We start from the raw sequence: 22,479 nt of genomic DNA, 5'->3' as shown, positions 1-22,479 counted from the left end.
CTTTGAGGGACATCTGGGTTGTTTCCAGGTTCTGGCTATTACGAATAAAGCTGTTACAAACATGGTTGAGCAAATGTCCTTGTTGTGTACTTGAGCCTCTTTTGGATATATGCCTAGGAGTGGTATAGCTGGATCTTGAGGAAGCACTATTTCTAAATGTCTGAGAAAGCGTCACATTGATTTCCAAAGTGGTTGTACAAGTTTGCATTCCCACCAGCAATGGAGGAGGGTTCCCCTTTCTCTACAACCTCTCCAGCATGTGTTGTCACTTGAGTTTTTGATCTTAGCATTCTGATGGGTGTAAGGTGAAATCTCAGGGTCATTTTGATTTGCATCTCTCTGATGGCTAAGGACGTTGAGCATTTCTTTAAGTGTTTCTCTGCCATTCTGTATTCATCTACTGAGAATTCTCTGTTTAGCTCTGTACCCATTTTTTAATTGGATTACTTGATTTGCTGCTTTTCAACTTCTTGAGTTCTTTATATATTCTGGATATCAGCCCCCTCTGTCAGATAAAGGGTTGGTGAAGATCCTTTCCCAGTCTGTAGGCTGTCGTTTTGTTTTGGTGACTATGTCCTTTGCTTTACAGAAGCTTTTCAGCTTTATGAGGTCCCATTTATCGATTGTTGCTCTTAGAGCCTGTGCTGTTGGTGTTCTGTTCAGGAAGTTGTCTCCTGACACAGAGCTTCTTAAGCCTCTGCCTGTCTAGGCCATCAGGCCCTCCCTGACAAAGACACTTAACAGTACCCTTTAAAAGAAAAAAAAATTATGTGTTTGGGTGTTTTGTCTGAGCACTGCGCACATGCAGTGGCCATGAAGGTCAGAAGAAGGTACTCTGTCCTCTGAGATTAGAGTTACAGACTGTCGTGAGCTATCATGTGGGTGCTAGAAATAGAACCTGGGTCCTGTGAAGAAGTACCAAATGCTCTGAACCACAATGTCATCTCTCCCTTCCCTAAAACGACCTTAAAGTCATCATAAAGACTATTTTCACTCAGTTGAAAAACCAGTGACATATTTTAAGAGTTTTCTGTAAGAGAGCACTGTGCCCCAGCACACAGAAACTGCAGCTTGGTATTACAGGTGGCAAGGCTTGTACCTGCTTTAAGGTGGTATTGTGGCCATGGCATCCTGTAAACTATATGTTAAACCCAACAGTCTTTGTTTATAAACACTTTCCTAGCTCATCAGCATGCAAAAATACATATCTGAAACACTCGGTAGTACAGTGGTTAGGGGCATGTCTGGTTATGCTCCACATGAGGGGACTTTGGTTCTCTCAATCCAAATTTCTTGCTTTATGGGTAAAACAAGGATAACAACAATATTTACTCACAAGATTCACACAGGGAGGATCAACTGACTTCTGTCTTGGTAAGTCTTTGCAAAGCACCAGCATACAATGGACACTGATAAATGCTGTTTTTTTTTTTATTATAATTTGTCTAAAAAGACTTTTTTCCTAATTAAGAGCTCAAAATACTATTTACAGACACACAACTAACAGTAGAAATTTCAGAACATACCGTCTTCAAATGATATTCATATTATAAATGTACTTCACTCGGTCAACTTTCAAAGGTATTTTCTCTGGTATTAACAATGTAAATTAGTAGGCATATATATGTACATTTTAAAAAGAGAATTAGATTAAATATTTTAACATAGTTTTAATGTTAATGTTAAAATAATTTATTTTAATATTAAAGATGTCATATCCTAAAATATATAATACATTTTTGGAGGAAAATTAACTTCTATTTATACTTTAATTTTGGGTTAAAATGTTATTCTTTGGTCAGTGATACCAATGACTGGCATATAAAACCAATTTTAAAAAGGTCGCACTAAAAAACTATAAAATATTCCATTAAATTAATAGTATGAATAGAGATAATGTAAACTTTATCTTAAAAAGAACATCCAATTATCCTTACTATTACTTATGTTCTATCTAGAAAATATATTTTATTTACAGCTAATCTATTTGAGAACATAGCTGCAGCACAGAGAATATATCAGTGATATATTCTGATAAAATAGGAATTTAGGTACGGAATCATTACAAAAGAAATGCTCAAGGAGACAGATCAAGTATGCACATCAGAATGTACATGTAACAATCTAACTGAAAATATCCTCAAAGGAGTATTCTACAGGGACATAAGGGATGACGGCTAACCAGTGAGTGTCCAGTGAAACGTGGTGCTTTTATAGACTGTGTGTCTGGCCAGTGCGGAGCACCGCTGGCATGGGAGCATGTGCACGCGCACCTGCACCTGGATGTAGGAGCCTATGGAGGTCAGCCGTGAGTGCTGCTCCTCAGGAGCGGTCTTATGAGACAGGACTTTTATAAGCATCTCGCTGGAGTCTGTGCCTTGTGGACTGGGGTTGTTGGCTAACTATCCAGTAAACCCCAGGGTTCCAAAGATGGGATGACAAGCATATGCTACCAAGCCTGACGTTTTCTGGAGGTCCTAAGGACTGAACTCAGTTCTTTATGCTTGTACAGCAACCACCACAATGACTGAGCCATCTACCCCACACCACCATTTGAAGTCTTATATATAGGTTAAGCATAGCATTTCTTTACTCTCACATATCCAGTTTGACGTGATCTCTCTTAAAGAGATCATCTAATTGACCTGTTCTTTTGCCCCTGTCCCCTCTAGTTAAGGACAGCTGCTTCTACACTTGTCAACATAAACCTTAAGCCCTGAAGACAATCAGGGCACAATCCCGCACTACCCTCACGGTGAATTATTTCTAGCTCTTCAAGCCACTTTTGTCCTAGCCTTTTCTTGACCCTTCAACCAAATTACTAAATCATACCTCTTAATACCAGAAAAGGTTCCGGGAAAGTAACAAAGTTGAATTTTTACTTAGTTTCCCGCCTCATAAAACCACTCAGCTCTGTGATGACCTCATAGTCTTAGATTTGTGATGAAACAATAGCTGTCTGTTTAAATACCAGGAGGTGACTGCACAAGTCCTGCTCCCTCATCAAAGGATGGAAAGTTGTACTTTCATAGTTAGCTATCAATATAAATGCCACACAGAATGCTTTAATTGTCTGTACTCCTCCAAAACTACTCCAATACATTTTTTCCCTTAGGCTTCACAGTAAGATTTTACTAGTCTCTTTGCTACACCAAGCCTGAAATGAATACTTGTGATGCCCAGTGTGAGCAAGGCTCAGGCTGATGGCCAGAGGACTGGGAAACTGGATGCTCCTTGTGCAGGGTGCTTGCTTTGTAACATTTCCTAAGATCAGCAACATAGTCCCAATTCTAGGATCTTCCTGTACTCTCCTCCCACCTTTTTTTTTTTTCTTCTTTTTTGGTCAGAATATGGATTAAAAAAAGTGCTTCAATAAAAATTCACCTTTAACACTTACCTGCCGCTCCAGATCCTGAATTCTTTTGGCATCAAGAGCTCTTTCCTTTGAGCGTAACCTCTGCTGAGTAGCTGGGCTCCCACACTCACTTTTCAGTTTCTCAATCTGTCCACAAATGAGGAATGTGGCAAAGCAAGAAGCAAGAAGTGTATTTACAACAAGAAAGCATCAAAGGTGGGAGACATGTTAGTTCACCTATTAACTCTGTAACAGACAATGGTTGAGCTATTTCTTTTTTCCAAATGTCTCTGAGGTACAGCACTGGCTGCAGGAGATACAGGCCAACAAGAAAAGCTGGGTCCTTGCACTTGTAGAAAGAGACGGTCGATAAGCTAACCAGGTAAATCAACAAGTGACTCAGCTTACGTCACAGGTATTTATGATCAACAAAACAACAGATCAAAAGACAAAGAGCAGGGCTGGGGGGTTGTGGAGGAGGAAGTTCTAAGCAGAAACTTAAGCTGAGTTCTGATAGAGGAAGAGAGGGTGTGAGGCATGTGAAGAACCAAGGACAAGGCGGCAAGTGGAGTTAATCTGAAGTTGCTATGTGGCTACAGGGAGTCAGCTCACTGAGGGGCACACAGGAGGTCTTGAGGCAGGCCCCTGTGGGTCAGGCCATATGGTACCTATAAGCTGTAATAAGTAGCTGGCACTTATCTACTGTCTATGTAAAAAGACTATTCTCAAACTCAAAACTCAAGCCAAACCTAAACTACCTCTAAATCCAGATGTTAAGAGTGAGAGGCTTGCAGCTGGAGATAGAGCGCAGGAGCAGAGCAAGTGCAAGGCCCTGGATTTATCTCCAGTAGAGGAGGTGAACACACAAGCAGCAAGGGAGCAGTGACAACAGTTACACAGGAGTGATACTACAGCAGGATGCTCATGTACAAAAGCACCTCTAGTTTCAGCTTCTCCGTTTCTTCATTGGCCTCTCTGAGACGAGCTGCATCTTTATCCAGAAGCTCCTGATTTTCAGCATACCACTGTAACCGCTTTTGTAGACGACTGACTTCTTGTTTATGCGTTTCTTCTAAAATCTTTATTTCATATAAATTTTCACCTACATGACAAAATAACTCAATAACCTGATGATAATTTTTTCAAAATATGGAAATAACAAAATTCCAGTATTTTAAATAAAAATTCAGTGTCAATCTGGTAAAAGCATTATGAAGAAACAAAAGGCATAAACCAATGATGCATGCACCAGTGTCTAGTTGATTCTTTTAGTAATGAAGATAAGAGATTGTGTTCATAATCCAAATCTACGTCATAGCAAGGATGGCTAGCTAGAAACGTGTGATTAATTGTTACCCACTGACTTATGAAATTCAAGTTGTTTTCAGGAGAAAATGAATAGATTCAAAGAATAATAAAAATAAGGAATGCCTACAGTTAAAAAATAAAAATGGCATACATTTACAAGTGTACTGCTTAAGGTAATACAACAAATTTATATGAAAAAGGTTTTGAACTTTTAAAAATAGCTTTTCCTCTTCTACTTTGGAGATAATAAAGGAAACATCATTTTCTCATAAGCACTCAAGAATGAGTTGTTTGTACCGCTTTTACACTGAAGCTGAAGGTACTGTAGATAGAAGGCTAACTTTGGCAAAAAGAACTCTGACCTTTCTTGTCTGCCACCCACCACCTACCCAGCAATCTGCTCAAGGCAGCCCCTCCCTAGCCCTACCTCCACTCCTTTACTTTCAAACCTCTTAGTGTTTGTTTGTATTCTCCCATCCCATTACATTCTGTTTATTCTTATCTTTCTCCCAGAAATTTTCCTGGTGGAAAAATTTTCTTTTCATAAAAAATAATGCAGCAGTATGTGTTCACATGGCAAATACTTCAGAGCATGTTTCAGTTGCCTTTAGGAAGCTTTCAGCCAGGCTAAGACTATAGTCCTCTAAACAACTCAACACAAAGCTATGAACTCAACTAATGTCTGATTCTCCCTTGATGTTGCAATTGTTCTTGTTAAAAATAAGAAGTATACATTATTTTATCACTAGTTTAAAATGTTTCAAAGATCACCAGTTATTGACAGGGTAAGTGATTTAATGATGCCATCTGGTTCCTCTTACTTGAGCTCATGATTGGAACATGAGTTCAATCTTGAACTCATGGCCTCGGCTGTGCTTACCTGTGGCAAAAGCAATCTGATCTTTAGCTTGGTCCCTCTCTTTCTTCACTTTTTCCAAGTCCACTTCAAGAGCTTGTTTGTCTTGCTTCAGTCTTTTGATGTCTTCCATCAGATGGTTTTTCTCTTTCTTAATATTTGAAGGAATATAAAAGTAGGTTACTTCCAAACCAATAGATAACTCATGGGACATTCTCTTCTTTACTCAACCCACCAAAAATACTGCCGTGAACATTTCCTAAATTTCAGGTCATGTTTTGTCTTAAAGGGACAGAGGGTGTTCTAGCCCCGAACTTCCCGCAGTCTCTAGTCTTCTCATCATCCCACTGGAACTCCCACTGTGTTATCCTAATGTGTTCTTTTTTTTGAAGCACTGATGGTCAGTAACCCCTTGCCTGGACTGCTGTGATAAACCTTACCTACAGCCTGTTCTCACGGTTTAGCCACACATCTCCAGCTGAATCCTCCGGTAGTGGTTCTCTTGGGGTGAACCTCAAATCCTTAGCCATGACTTTCAGTGTCACATAACTTAGCTGTGGCTGTGACTGAGCTAGAAATCTGTTCTGTTTTAGCCACAAATGTCTCTTTGCTGTTCTTTGAATACCCCCTACCCCTAGAGCACGCCAACCTTAAAGGCTCTGCACTCCCTATTCTTTCAGGTAGCTTGCCAGCTTGCTCCTTCATGTCATGACATGACAAAGAGGTCAAAAATACATGCTGAAGAAAGCCCCTTCAACAAATGGTACTGGGAAAATTTAACGTCCACATGCAGAATGAAACTAGACTCTTTATCTTTCACCTGCACAAAACAACTTCAAATGGACCAAAGACCTCAGTGTGAAACATGAAACACTGAAACTGCTTGAAGAAAACATAGGCAGTATCCTTCAAGATACTAGTATAGGAAAGGACTTTATAAATAGGATTGTTTGCCTAGGAACGGAGACCACTGATTGACAGATGGGTCCCCACCTTGACCTTGGGTAACTAGGATACATCTATTTGTAATACACAGTCTGCTATCTAGATGTGCACTGAGATACGTAAAAATTTACTAACTTGTCCTGCCTGCCAACTGCCCCCTTAAGCACACCCAATAGCGGTAAGCTGCACCCTATCCCCTGTGCTCCATTTTCTGTCCCACAACTCTGCCTGCTTTCCCAGAGGTCCATTGTCACCAGGAACACCAAGTAAGTCCTTGTCCACCAAGTCTCTTTAAAATACACCCAACAGCCTTAAACTGTACTCCTCCCCTCCCCCCAGATTCCATTTTCTAGCCTACAAGCCATTCTGGCACTAAGGAACCCAGGCTATGCTGGTACTAGGGACCCAAAGAGGCAAGAGGCAAGGTTAGCACCCAAAATCCCAGAGGCTACACAGGCCACAAAACCCCCAGGGGATACATCCTATTACACCTGAAGACTCACTAATTACCAGAATCCCAGGCCACTAAGGCCAGAAAACAGAGAAGAAACAGAAACCAAGCGTAAAAACCATCAAAAAACAAAACAAAACCACCCCCCCACATCCAACAAAGATAAACTCAGAAGTCAGCATTTAAACCTATAATAATTGCAAAACCCAGATGGCTGAAGACCAGCATAAGAACAAACAGCCAGGGCAATATGGCACTGTCAGACCAGCTGTCCTACAACAGCAAGCTCTGGATATCCTAATGTGGCTGAGGCACAAGAAAATGACCTTAAATCCGATCTTATGAAGATGATAGAGGCCTTTAAAGAGGGAATGAATGAATCTCTTAAAGAAATACAGAAAATTACAATCAAACAGGTAAAGTGTTCAAGACCTGAAAATGGAAATAGAAGCAATAAAGAAAACACAAACTGTGGGAATCCTGGAGGTGGAAAACCTAGGGAAGAGAACCAAAATATTGATACAAGCATCACCAACAGAATACAAGAGATGGAAGGGAGACTGTCAGGCAGAGAAGATACAATAGAAAAAATTGATACATCAGTCAATGTTAAATCTAAAGAGTTTCTGACACAAAACAACCAGAAAATCTGTAACACTATGAAGAGACCAAATCTAAGAATAATAGGAATATAATAAGAAGATTCCCAGCTGAGAGGTCTAGACACTATTTTCAACAAAATCACAAAAGAAAATTTCCCTAACCTAAGGAAGAGACGCCAATAAGCATACAATAAGTTTATAGAACATGAAATAGACTGAACCAGAAAAGAAAATCCTGCCACCACAGAATCAAAACACTAGCTGTACAGAACAAAGAAAGAATATTAAAAGCACCAAGGGAAAAAGACCTACTACCGTATAAAGACAGACCTATCAGAATTACACCTGACTTCTCAACAGAGACTCTAAAAACCAGAAGGGCCTGGGCAGATGTCTTGCAGATCCTAAGAGACCACAGATGTCAGCCCAGACTACAATAGCCAACAAAACTTTTAATCACCATAGAGGGAGAAAACAAGAAATTCTATAACAAAACCAAAGTTAATATCTATTCACAAATCCCGCCCTGCAGAATATACTAGAAGTAAAACTCCAACCTAAGGAGGTTAACTACAGCCATGAAAACACAGGAAAAAAAATAACCCTACACCAGCAAAACCAAAAGAAGAGAAACACACACACACACACACACATACACACACACCAACCACATTAAAATAACAGGAATTAACAGTCATTGGTCATTAATATTTCTCAACATTAATGCAGTCAATTCCCCAATAAAAAAACATACGCTAACAACGGATCTGAAAAGAGGATGCATATTCTGATGCATATAAGAAACATACTTCAACATCAAAGATTGACATTGCCTCAGAGGAAGGGCCTGGAAAAAGATTTTTCAAAGCAACAGACCCAAGATGGAGTAGCCAGATGGAGTAGCCATTCTAATATCTAATAAAATAGACTTCTAACCAAAATTAATCCAAAGGGATGGAGGATACTTCATACTCATCAAAGGAAAAAATCCACCAAGATGACATCACAATTCTGAATATCTATGCCCCAAATGCAAGGGCACCCAACAGAAATAATAAAACTAACAGATGCTATGATATTTACATAATATTTCACCCAAACACAAAAGAATATACCTTCTTCTTAGCACCTCATGGAACCTTTTCCAGAACTGACCATCACAAAGCAAGTCTCAATAGATAACAAAAAAATTAAAATAACTCCCTATATTTTATCAGACCACCATGGATTAAAGCTGGATCTTAACAACAGAAACAACAGGAAGCCTACAAACTCAGAAACTGATGCAAAAATATTCAATAAAATACTCGCAAACTGAATCCAAAAACATATCAAAAACATCATCCAGCATTATCAAGTAGGCTTCATCCCAGAAATGAAGGAATGGTTCAACATAGAAAAATCCATCAGTGAACTCCACTATATAGACAAACTACAAAGAAAATAAAAAGATCATCTCATTAGATGCTGAAAAAGTCTTTGACAAAATCCAACACCCTTTATTACAAGTCTTAGAGAGATCAGGGATAAAAGGCATATACCTAAACACATTAAAGGCAATATACAGCAAGCCAATAGCCAACATCAAATTAAATGGGGAGAAATTTAAAGCAATTCCACTAAAATCAGGAATAACACAAGGCTGCCCACTCTTTCTGAATCTATTCAATATAGTACTTGAAGTTTTAGCTATGGCAAAAAACAACTGAAAAAGACCAAAGGGATACAAACTGGAAAAGAAGAAGTCAAAGAATTGCTCTTTGCAGATGATATGATAGAATCCATAAGTGACCTCAAAAATTCTACCAGGGAACTCCTAACGCTGATAAACACATTCAGAAAAGGGCTGGATAAAAAATTAATTAAAAAAATCAGTAGCCCCCCCCTTTATACAAACAACAAATGGGCTGAAAAAGAAATTAGGGGAACAACACCCTTCACAGTAGCCATAAATAATATAAAATATCTTGGTATAACTCTAACCAAGCAAGTGAAAGACCTGTATGATAAGAATTTCAAATCTCTGAAGAAAGAAATTGAAGATATCAGAAGATGGAAAGATCTATGATCATGGATCAGTAGGACTATACAGTAAAAATTGCCATCTTACCAAAGCCATCTACAAGTTCAAAGCAATTCCCTTCAAAATTCCAAAACATTTCTTTACAGACCTTGAAAGAATACCCAACTTCAAATAGAAAAACAACAACAACAACAAAAAACAACAAAAACAGGATAGCTAAAAATCTTGTTCAATAAAAGAACTTCTGGATGTACCACCATCTCTGATTTCAAGCTATACTACAGAACCTAATAAAAACCACATGGTATTGGCATAAAAACAGACAAGTTGATCAATGGAATCAAGTAGTATCCCATTGTGTAAATGTACCACAATTTCTGTATCCATTCCTTAACTGAGGGGCATCTGGGTTGTTTCCAACTTCTGGCTATTACAAATAAAGCTGCTATGAACATGGTTGGGCAGATGTTCTTGTGTACTTGGGCATCTTTTGGATATAAGCCTAGAAGTGGTATAGCTGGATCTTGAGGTACCACTATTCCTAACTGTCTGAGAAAGCACCAGATTGATTTCCAAAGTGGTTGTACAAGGTTACACTCTCACTAGCAATGGAGGAGGGTTCCCCTTTCTCCATATCATCTCCAGCATGTGTTGTCACTTGAGTTTTTGATATTAGCCATTCTGATGAGTGTAAAGTGAAATCTCAGGGTTGTTTTGATTTGTATTTCCCTGATGCCTAGGTATATATCCAAAATATGTTCAACTATACAACAAAGACTTATGCTTAACCATATTCATAGCAGCTCTATTTGTAATAGCCAGAAGCTGTAAACAAACCTAGATATCCCTCAATGGAGGAATGGATACAGACATTATGGTACATTCACACAATGGAATACTACTCAGCTATTAAAAACAAGGAAATCATGAAATTTGCAGGCAAATGGTGGGAACTAGAACAGATCATCTTGAGTAAGGTAACCCAGAAGCAGAAAGACACATACGGTATATACTCACTCATAAGTGGATATTGGCCATATAATATAGGATAAACAGACTAAAATCTATACTTTTAAAGAAACTAAACAACAAGGAAGACCCTAGGGAAGATGCTCAATCCTCATTCAGAAGGACAAATGTGATAGACATTGGAAGCAGGAGAAGACAGGGAATAGGACAGGAGCTTACCACAGAGGGTCTCTGAAAGACTCTACTGATTGAGGTTTCATTTTTTTTAATTTTTTATTTATTATTATTATTGTTATTTTACACTTTATTCACTTTGTATCCCCCCATAAGCCCCTCCCTCCTCCCCTCCCGATCCTACCCTCCCTCCCCCTTCTTCATGATTGCCCCTCCCCAAGTCCACTGATTGAGGTTTTGAGCAGAGGATGAGACTCACAGCTAAAGTTTGGGCAGAGTGCAGGTAATCTTACAAAAGAAGGGGGAGATAGAAAGACCTGGAGGGGACAGGAGCTCTAAAAGGAGACCAAAAGAGCCAAACAAACAAACAAACAAACAAAACCCCAACCCCCCCCCAAATGAAACCAAACCAAAACAACAACAACAAAACCAACCAAAAAAAACAAAACATGAGCCCTGGGGTTCCTGCAGAGACTGATACCCCCAACCAAGGACAATGCATAGAGAGGACCTAAAACCCTGGCTCAGATGTAGCCCATGGACTCAGTCTCCAAGTCTCCTAGTAAGGGGAGCAGGGGCTTTCTCTGGCATGAACTCAGTGACAGGCTCTCTGATCACCTCCCCCTGGGGGCGGGGGGAGGCGTACAGCCTTGCTAGGCCACAGAAGACAATGCAACCAGTTCTGATGAGACCTGATAGGCTAGGGTCAGATGGAAGGAAGGAGGTCCTCACCTATCAGTGGACTAGGAGAGGGGTATAGGGGGAGAAAAGGGAGGGAGGATAGGATTGGGAGGAAATGGGGGAGGGGGACACAGCCGGCATACAAATTGAATAAATTGTAGTAAATGATAATAATAAAAAAGTTAAAAAAAAAACAAAACAAAAAACTCAAGCAACAGCTCATGCTAGCGAGGATGTGGAGTGAAGGGAACACTTCCCCATTGCTGGTAGATGTGCAGACTTGGATAACCACTTTGGAAATCAATTTGGCAGTTTATTAGAAATATGGGAATAGTTCTACCTCAAGATCCAGCTATACCTTTCCTTGGTATATACCCAAAAGATGTTCCATCAGATCAAAAAGACACTTGTTCAACTATATTCATAGTGGCTTTATTCATAATAGCCAGAAATTGGAAACAACCTAGATGTCCCTCAAACAAAGAATGCATAAAGAAAATGTGTTACATTTACACAATGGAGTTTACCCAGCCATTAAAAAGAACGAAAATTGCAGGCAAATGGATGGAATTAGAAAAGGCCATTCAAGTAAAGTAACCCAGACCCAGAAAGACAAATATGGTATGTACTCACTTATAAGTGGATATTATAAAGCACAGGATAATCACACTATAGCTCACAGACCAAAGAAGCTAACTAACAAGGGGGCACACCTGAATTTTTCTGAGAAAGGCAAACAGATTAGATATTGGAGGGTGAGTGGTGGGAGGGGTCTAGGTGGGGGAGGTATGAGAATGGGACAAGAGGGATGAGATGGGGAATGGAGCCTGAACTGTCTATCTGCTGTAAGTAGGCAAGACTTCCAATGGAGGGTTTATGACACCAACCCAACCATAAAACCTTAGACCCACAATTTCTCCTGCCTACAAGATGTGCAGGGGTAAAAGATGGAACAGAATTTGATGACTGGCTCTGCTTGAGACCCATGCCATGAGGGGCAGCCCACCCCTGACACTATTAGTGATATTCTACTATACTTGCAGACATAAATTTAGCATAACTCTCATTAGAGAGGCTTTATCCAGCAACTGATGGAAACAGATACAGATACTCATAGCCAAACATTAAGTGGAACTTGGGGAATCCTGTGGAAGTGGGGCAGGAAGGATGGAAGGAGCCAGAGGGATCAAGGGCACCATAAGAAAAGCTGCAGAATCAACTAACCTGAACCCGTAAGGGCTCACAGAGACTGAACTGCCAACCATGGAGCATACATAGGATGGAATTAGGCCCTGTGCACATATGTCACAGTTATACAGCTACGGTCTTCATGTGGGACTCCTAAAGCAGGAGCAGAGGCTGTCTCTGACTTTGTTGCCTGCTTCTGAATCCCTCCGCAAACTTGGCTGCCTTGTCTAGCCTCAGTAGAAGATATGCCTAGGCTTACTGCAACTTGATATGCCAAGGCTGATTGATATTCCATTTTCTGAGGACAATGGGAAGAGGGGTAGATAGGGGAGAGAGAGAGAGGTGAGAGGGAGGGCCTGGTAGGAGAAGAAGGAGGGGAAGTAGCGATCAGGATGTAAAGTAAATAACTTCATTAATAAAAAACGCTCCCAAAACAAAGTTACTAACTTTTAAAGGCAACAGTTACCTTCATCCTGTTTCCTATTTTAGCAATGAGTGTATTTACTATAATGAAGAACTTTTAAATGTATTTTTTAATGTTCTTTCTTTTTTAATATTTTAAATACATTTAAATCTTTATGTTTTAAAGCATAAGCACGCAGTGTGTGTATACACCGAGTGACGTTGCCCTGGGATGGCAGAGGCACTGGACCCCCTGAAGCTGGAATTAGAGGTGACTGTGTGCTGCCTGAAGGAGGCAGTGAGAACTAAACACGGGTCTCACTCAAAGGGGCAGGACATGTTCTTTTCCAGGAGCTGGGAATTTATTTGAAATAAAGTATACATGTGCCCCAAATGCAATGCCTGTGATGTGGCTCTGTGTGATAAGTGCCCCAGGAGAGGTTGTACTGAAGAGTAGGGACCATTTAAACCAGCTTCCAAAGTTTTCTGTACATTAAAGTCACATGAATACTAAATGCTAATCTTAGATACTTCCTAATTTTCAAATAATCTATCTTAAAATAATGGGTCTTTTTGCACACTGAAATTTCTGTGATTACTAACCTCAATAGTTAAAGTCCTTATTCAACTTACCTGTGCTACCCGTAATTCTGCTAGAAGATCCGTAAAACTCTGGGTTTTGGTGGGTTCTGCATTTTCAACTGCTTGAGACAGAAAACGATTTTTGTTCATCTGTTCTCTAATTTTGAAAATTAAAAAAAAAGATTAAAAAAAGTATTTCCTTTAATACAAAATATTCTAATGAATTCCAAACTATATGAATCACTAGACGTGTTAAAAAGTAGACTTGAGGGAAATGCTTATACTTTTCACGTTAGAAGAACAGGAATACTAAGATTTTTGGTTTAAATGAAATTTAAAAACATTTGCTTCTAATTCTCAGAGAAAATGAAGTGTTACAAAAAAATGTGCTATTTTTCTAGAGCTTTCTGTGTACTCCTGATCTTACTGTTGCTACCTCCTTTCTTTTGACAAACAAAAATTCCAATTTTAAACACGGAAACAAACAAAACCAAAACACATCTGGACCTCAGATTCAATTTTTAGATACTTTTAAAAAGAAAGCTATATAATATCGCCTCAGTAAGTTATTTAAATAAATTATTTTATCATGGAAGTCACTTAGTTTGGGATTTTGGAATAGTTCTTTCTAGAAGCCAGGTAGTAAAGATGCTTGTTTATCTAATATCTGACACAGTCACATATAGTCCAAGCTGGTTTCTATGTTGCTATATGGCTGAAGATGACCTTGAACTTCTGAGCCTCCTGCCTCCCCTCCAGAGAACTGTGATAACAGGTGTATGCTACCAGGCCCTGCTGTAAGTGGTACTGGGTACTGTGCTGGACTCTGCCAACTGAGTTACATCTCCAGTTCAGATAGGATCTTTATGAGATCTAGACATGTGTATGAGAAGCATCTGGAAAGAAGATGTAAGTATTTTCAAGAATCATTTCAGCACACCTGGCTTTGGGGCCACACTGACCAGAACAGGACATTAAAACACAGACCCACACACCCTCTGCTTACCAATCTGTATAGCTGTCACTTATATCTACTGGAGGGTGTATATTTTTCTGTTTTACACAAAAGAGCAGTGTACGCTACACTCTTGTAATAGCTACACTTTTTGTGTTATAAGCCATCTAAAAGAAGGTAGCCTGTTACTAAATAAGGTTAGCATTCGTGACATTTACAGTCAATAAAACTTCTGGTAACATCCTGTGTGACTGGACATTGATGTGAAATGATGAACTGTTATTTCCTAGCAGAAGGCAGTACCTAGTTTGTCCATGTTTGTCCATGGTTGTAGGTTTGGCATTTATCCTTCTAACAGTAAGGTGATGGCCCAGGGTCTGTCATATGTGTTCCACTACTCTACAGTGAGTGCTGGACACAGTAAAAACTCATAGGTGTTTTTTGTTTATTTTGTTTTTTTCTCTCTGAACAACTGACTTCAGCCAAACCTGGAAGACATTCCAAGTTCCTTCACAGGTACATCCCAGTCAGTGGCAGGGGCTCAGCTAGGTACCAAGTATAGAACAGTCTATTCTTTTGAGCTTCCTGGTGACATCAGAGTGAAGCTAGCCTTCAGATGAGATCACACCATTTACATCCTCTCTCTTGTCTTTCTTTTTCTCTTTTTCTAGGATCATTGTTTCTTTTTCTCTTTCCAGAGTTATTCTACAGTTATTCTGTTTCTACAGAACCTAAGTTCAAAGTGATACTATGGTTTTTATTTTTTATTTTTGTATTATTGATCAAATCATTGTTTAGGGAATAATTAAGCATTTTAGGCTTAAGTGTGGACAAAGACAAATGCTCTACTTTCAGTTTCTTAAAAACAATGGCAACACACTCAGATATGTTGAGAATACTGTTGAAAATACTAGCTATCAATTACTATCAGTTACTAAAAGAAAAATCCTCTGCCTATGTAACATAAAAATTATGAGACTTGAAGTCAATATACAAGTGAGAATAGATACATGCTAAAGTATCATTTTTAAGAAAAAATGCATTATTAAGATGATAGCACTATGCTTAGAAACAGTTAAGCATATTTAAGTGTAAGAATTTCAAAAGAACTTACTTTAAAGAGGCTAACTCACTAAATAAATTCTGATTTTCCTTAAACATTCGCTCTTCATTTTTCTTATTTTGTTCCTGAAGATCTTTTACTTGATTATACAACCTTTCATTTTCCTTTTTAAAAACAGAAAAATGAATTTTAGTTAAGTTAGCAGTACTTTATAACATAAAATGAAATGTTAGTAAATAAATCATTTAGGTGGTCTTTAAATTTTCCTGCCTTTATTTATATATTTTTTATTCACTTATTTATTCACTTATTTATTTATTTATTTATTTATTTAGGTTTTTCGAGGCTAAATAGTGGACTTGCTTTGTAGATCAGGCTGGCCCTGAACTCAGAGATCTGCCTGCCTCTGCCTCCCTGAGTGCTGGGATTACAGGCATGTGACACTCCACTTGGCAAGTTTGCTTTTTTAATTTTATAAATTTAAAATTTTTTTCATACATCTTCTATCATCATAGAAGGCAACTTATCTAGACACAACTCTTTCTGAAATGCTAAAATTGTTTACTCAAAAAACAAAGTGTTAAAAATTCCCCTAAATTGAAGAATCTAATGGCAGTGTAATAAACTGAATTTCATCAGTGCAAATGCAAAAGGCAGAGTGAAGACAGAATCAACATATCTTTATCACCCATGTGGTGGGCTAGGAGTGAGAGAGCCCAGTGGGGCTATATACCCAATTCTGATTTGGGACAGGAAGGGGGGAAAAAAATCAGAAGTAGAGGAAAATTTCAGAAGCCTGGCTTTCAACATCAAGGTAATTCGATATGGAACAAATGAATCTGTGATCAGACGCTGTAACTGACTGACCTAGCTTCGTGTTAAGAATCTGCTGAAAACCAGGAACTTTTGAGGTGGTAGCAATAACATGGACTATCTCAGCACACGTGGACCAGTCCTGGCAGATGGTATGTCAACACGCGCAGCCTGGATATTGTCTTCTGAGGGGGCAGCTGACATACTTAAGGGCCTGTGAAATTTGAAAAATCCCTGTTTGGCAAGGTGAAGCAGTGGATGAAGAATCTGAATGGATCTCTCTAAACTGAAGGCAGCGTGTGCTGCGCAAACATTCAGAGCAAGAGTGTGGAAATGCTTTCTCTGAGTCCCCTCTGGGTGATAAAGAATAGCGAAGAGCTCAGATTATAGCTGTAAAAGAGAAAAAGAAAATTAATGAGGTGGGAGACAAAAGAAGAGAAATAGGACAAAAAGTAAGGCAGAGAAGGAAGCTAAGTCTTAAAGCCACTGGAAACATCTACTGCTATAAACAAACAGCTCATACTAACTTAAAAAAGTTCATCCTGGGGCATTAGCACTTGAGTACAGATTGTTATTGTTAAAAATAATATCAAGACTAGTCAAACTCTATTACAAACTTTGTAGAAAGCAGAGGAAAATGTGCTCATCTCTAAAGAACATGGCTGTTAAAATAGCATGTAATGATTTCTGACTGGCTACTACGTGCTTGGTTATGAGGCTAGTCTGTATTGTTTTATTTTGAATTTCACTATGACCTTATTCACTATTGTCCTTACTCATAAAAACAGAAGGGTGACAGGTTTTGCACATGGCTTCACGGTTTTAGAGTTAAGATTTAAAACTAGGTTTTTATTTAAATCCAGAATTGGCTACTTTAATCTGGCTAATAAGAAATGTGCAGGTCCAGATGTAGCCCATGGCAGTTCAGTGTCCAAGTGGGTTCCATAGTAATTGGAAGAGGAACTGCCTCTGACATAATCTGATTGGCCTGCTCTTTGATCACCTCCCCCTGAGGGGAGAGCAGCCTTACCAGGCCACAGAAGATGACAATGCAGCCACTCCTGATGAGATCTGATAGACTAAGATCAGAAGGAAGGAGAGGAGGACCTCCCCTATCAGTGGACTTGGGGAGGAAAATGTGTGAAGAAGGGGGAGGGAGGGTGGAATTGGGAGGGGAGGAGGGAAGGGCTTATGGGGGATACAAAGTGAATAAAGTGTAATTAATAAAAAAAAAATTAAAAAAACGAAAAAGAAAAAAAGAAATGTACAGGTCAACTGGGCAAGACAGTGCATGTCTACACCGAACATTTGGGGGGTGGATCACAACCTTGAGGCTCACCTGGACTATCCATGAGTTCCAGGGCACAGGAGGAAGACCAGGAGGGAAGGAGGAGGAAAGGAGAGGAATGATGTGTGTTAGGGTGAAGACACTACATCTTACATGACCACAGTGGTATTTTAATGTAACTGGTATTTATGATTAAAGGATCAAAACCAGAGTTGTCAGAGGCTGAAGAACTACCATACCTGCTGATACCCTTGAAGAAGTGTCTCTTGTTCTTGGATCTCTTTTTGGATTTGTTTCAGTTTTTCTCCAGTGATGGGATCAGACGTTTCTCCAAATTGTAGCCACCTCTGTTTTCTGCTTGTTTCTTCAAAGCTACTTAGCTTTAAGAAAATGGAGAAGTTGTTTAATTTGCAGAGGAAAATGAAGAAAGAAGTGAGGAAAATAGTTTTTTCAGACCCAAACAACCTCCATTACTAAGCATACTGAGAAGTGCTGTGACCACAGTCAAGTCAGCACAGAGATTTTTTTTTGCCGAGAGAGGGGCCTCAGAAACATTAACCTGACATGCTTTTCTTGCTAAACCTCTCATTTTCTGGGGTTCATAATAAACTCACTGATGTGTTTTTAAAAGAACAGCTGACACGGGGAAATCATCAAAATGAGCCAAGTTTTGATTTTCCCCAATGGTTCAATTCACTCTTTCGTAAGGAGAGAACCAAGAATGAAGTCTGTATTTTATGTGACAAATACATCAATTCAACAGCTCCAGGCACCAAGGATAACAAGGAATTTAGTAGGAAGCACAGTTTTGTTTTTTGTTTGTTTGTTCAATAAATAAAAAGGAAAGCCTGAATAGTGCACTCGGTACCTTGGCCTGAAGAATGTAATTTTCTTGGTTGAGTTTGAAGAGCTCTCTCTCCTGCTGCCTCTTCAGGTTTTCCATGGTGTTCTCCAGCTCCTTCTCCTTTTCCGAGAATGTGATTTTAATTTGTTCAATTAGTGCTTGTGCACCCCTCCATTTTTCCTCTGCTTCCTGAGCTCTTTTCAACATTAGTAACTCTTTCTCTCTGTTTCCAACATAGGACCCTGAAGGCTCCTTTCAAAAAGAAGCATTGCTTCATTACACTAGCTGTGTGTTTAAAACTTAGAACACAAACACAAAAATGAAAACTGGCAAAGACATGTTAACAGTTCTACAGAGAAAACAGTAAGAGTGATGTAAATAAGGAAAATTAATTTTATATTTTATTTGTGCATATTAATCAACTTCAACTGTGATATTTTCTTACATAGTGTTCAATTAACACATACTTTATAATCTACTTTAAAATGATTTTAAGGTATGAAAATTATAACTATTAAGAAGAACTTCAATACCTACAGTCTGAAACTGAACGAGGGCATCATCTGGGGGGTCTTCAGGCCTCTTAGGTGTGGCTAGGCTACCTTCACTTTGAGGGGATGGCTTATTCAGAGCTGCAGGCTTGATGAGTTTTGTTCCAGATAATATTTCTATATATTGCAGACAACAGAAGAAAGCATCACAGAAGTAAGGTTGAAGGTACGGTGCATTCAGCAAGGATGGACAATGAATATGAGGACAGTGGCAATGGGAAGGTAAAATGGTGATCATTGCGCAGGCTGAGGCATCGCTCCACCCCACAGCTCTTTCACTATAGTCACTGCAACCCCAGAAGCCACCCACAGTCAATGTCTACTTTTGCCCTAGGATACCTGAAATCACAAATGGAGCTAGATCAGTGTGAGGAGACTGTGAAACAGGGTAACTTCAAGGCTTTATCACTTTAAACAACTTATCCTCTAAGATGGCCAATACTGACCAGGCAGCTAAACACAGGTGGTCTTGTGTGTGTGAGTCTAGCCTGCCAGTCTTTTTCACAACAGAATTTGCCATTCCTGATGTTTTTGTGTGTGAGTGTGAGTGTGAGTGTTTGTGGAATGTTTATCTATGCACCATGTTTGTGCTTGGGGCCAAAGGAGGTCAGTAAGGGACTTTGAATCCTCTGGTAGTGGAGGCATAAACAGTTGTGAACCACCACGTGGGTGCTGGCAACTGAACCAGATTCTCTGCAAGAGCAGCAAGTGCTCTTAATAGCGAGACACCTATCCAGTATTTTTCCCCTTACTTAAAAAAAATTCTTAATATGAAATTCAAATACCAAACACCTCATAATTAAAACCCCAAAGCTCTCTTTGAAGAAACAATGAATTAATAATATTCAATAACAAAAAAGAACCAAAATAATTCCCATTGGAGCCACTATAGGTAAGAGACATTCAAGTTCCTGAATAACCAGAAGCATGAACTCCATCTCCAAACTGAGAAAAATATAATTACAAGACAGAATAAATATACCTTGAAAACGTAAAACCACTTTATGTTTGGGTAGCATAGAAAAAGGGAATATCACTTCATATTTCTTAGAGGGGAAGGAAGTGATTGGCAACACATAAAATTGAAATTGAAGGCTGGAAACACTAACATGGCTTTAACAACCTCTAAAACAGTGGTTTTCAACCTGTTCTTCTAGGCCAAAGACACTGCCCTCCCCACTAACATATACCTAATTCTGTCACGGGCAGCAGTGTGCTTAGCTCAACATAACTGGCTCCTTAAACTGTACACAAATTGCAGTGGCCACAAGTTGTATTCAAAAGATGGGAGCACAGGTTCCTAGCTAAGTGTTCTAGAGAAGAAATTTTAATGAAAACACTAGGATTGGCTGCTTTATTGTCATTCCACTTCATGATTCAGCGGTTTTGATCATTTATTTTCCTTGCAGAGGACCTAAGTTTGCTTCCTTAGTCCCATGTCCAGTGGCTCACAATCACCTGTAACTCCGCCTTCAGGGGGATCTGATGTCTCTGGCCTTTATGGGCACCCGTACTCACATGCACATACTCCCACACAGACACACATACATAATTAAAAACAAAAATAAAAGGACAGAAGTCACACTAGATTCTGCAGCAGGAAAGAAAAGATCTTTCTTCGCTGTCGCTCTCAACTCCCTATCTATGGATTCACTGTTACATCAAAGAGAAAAGACTTTTATTTGGTTATACAATAGGACTTATTTTTTAATCCAAGCCACTGTTGATCTGTGTATTCTCTACACTTCCCTTTACCAGTTTACTTCCCAAGGAAGCCAAACTGTAGCAATTAACCATGCCCAAAGAATTTCAGTTCTGAGTAACTGAAGCTGCTCTAGGTAAATTATTAATAAAAAGTCAGACACACACACACACACACACACACACACACACACACACACACACAAATCCCCATACTTAACAGTCTAAAGAGAGACTGAAGTAGGTCAGTGAAAGAACAGATATGGTCCATCACTACATTTTTTGGCATAAAAATGAGTAATTTTTTATTCTGATAGACACAAATACTGTAAGATTCTGAAATATGGGAAAACGAGTTTAGACTATGTTAACTTTACTCATAAAAAGTGTTGCCTTCATCTATCAACCCATCATTGACCTTATTCCTTTCTAAATCACTGTGACACTTCTGTCTTCACTTGCAATCTTTTCAACATAATCAGGCCCTGCAAGCCCTAAGCTTTAGTTCCTGAATGTTCCTTCCCCCTTAGCTGTTCACTCACACTGGCATAATCTAGGGATCTTATCACCAATCATGGAATGACCTAATAACCTCCAACTCAGTATCTTTTGAATGCGTGTTTCCTATCTTCCCTTTCCCTCTTCATTGCTATCTTACAGCACCGAGTTTGATTTCTGAGGGAACTGATGAAATTGAAGGATGATCCACATTTCCTCCCTCTAGTGCCTATCCAGCTGCCAGCTTGCTCTCTCTTCCTGTGCCTCCACATTTCCTACAGTTCACGACTGTTCACACTCCCAGCTAATGCAATCCTCTGTGCACCATTATAAGCCAAGGACGCTGCCCTGGTGCAATTAGTTCTCTACCTACTACACTGTCCATTCTTTTCTTTCAACTAAGTCTTTCTTAACAGCATACAAACATACAGTCACCACTGCCTCTAAGAGCAAAGCCGAAGTTTCTTTTTAAAATTTTTTAGAAAGATTTATTTATGCATTTTATGTATATGAGTGTTTTGTTTACATATGTGTCTGTACACTAGAAGAGTGTTCAGATTCCATTGTTGTGCACCATCTTATGAGTGCTGGACCTTGTGAATTTGGGACCTCTGGAAGAGCAGCAAATCCTGTTAACTGCTGAACTATCTCTTTAGGTCCTCCTTTTTTAATTTAAAAATATTTACTTAATATTGTGTGTGTACAATAAGTGTATGATGTGTGTGGAGCTATAGAGGCCAGAGGATAAACTTTAGGAGTAATTTCTAGCATTCACATTCACGTGGGTTCCAGGACTAACTCAGGTTGCTAGTCTGGAGTGGAAAACACCTTTATCCACAGTGCTATTGTGCTGGCCCTCAACTTAACTCTTTCTCCTAAGTCAGCTATCGCCGCTGTCTTCTGTCCTCCTCCAAAAGGTTCTATTGCTTGGAACACTAATTCCATCCCTATCCTCTCCTACTCCCATTCAATCTGCTTTGCACATTTAGCTTTGCCAAGAAACTGACCTATTTACATTGCTGATGACCACCTGCTTGCTAAAACTGAAGGGCGGTTCTCAGTCCTGTTTCTTCTCCTGAGGGCAGTAAATGGCAGAACAGACCCTCCTTGAGATTTTATTCTCTAGACTGAAGATTCTGTCAAGGTTCCTCCTGCTTCACTCTGCCTGCTTTGCAGAGTGATCTACTATAGTTCTCTGATCTCCTATAGTGAGTCCGTTTGTGTTTACCC

The 22,479-nt window shown here is 39.3% G+C and overlaps 1 protein-coding gene across 1 annotated transcript in view; it reads right to left on the bottom strand.

Annotated features, from left to right (window-relative positions):
• Positions 1-22,479, bottom strand: part of Cep162 (centrosomal protein 162) — a 69,299-nt gene that overhangs the window by 20,383 nt on the left and 26,437 nt on the right. The window contains exons 14-21 of the mRNA XM_060384635.1: positions 19,037-19,167; positions 18,524-18,751; positions 17,895-18,035; positions 15,606-15,718; positions 13,588-13,693; positions 5,544-5,670; positions 4,294-4,457; positions 3,398-3,502 (exon numbers count right to left, since the gene is read on the bottom strand). Of these exons, the coding sequence (XP_060240618.1) occupies positions 3,398-3,502; positions 4,294-4,457; positions 5,544-5,670; positions 13,588-13,693; positions 15,606-15,718; positions 17,895-18,035; positions 18,524-18,751; positions 19,037-19,167 (1,115 nt within the window). The remainder of the gene's footprint in view (positions 1-3,397; positions 3,503-4,293; positions 4,458-5,543; positions 5,671-13,587; positions 13,694-15,605; positions 15,719-17,894; positions 18,036-18,523; positions 18,752-19,036; positions 19,168-22,479) is intronic.

Source organism: Meriones unguiculatus, chromosome 6 (genome assembly GCF_030254825.1).
Source record: "Meriones unguiculatus strain TT.TT164.6M chromosome 6, Bangor_MerUng_6.1, whole genome shotgun sequence".
NCBI lineage: Eukaryota > Metazoa > Chordata > Mammalia > Rodentia > Muridae > Meriones > Meriones unguiculatus.
This window is presented reverse-complemented; position numbering and strand designations above follow the sequence as displayed.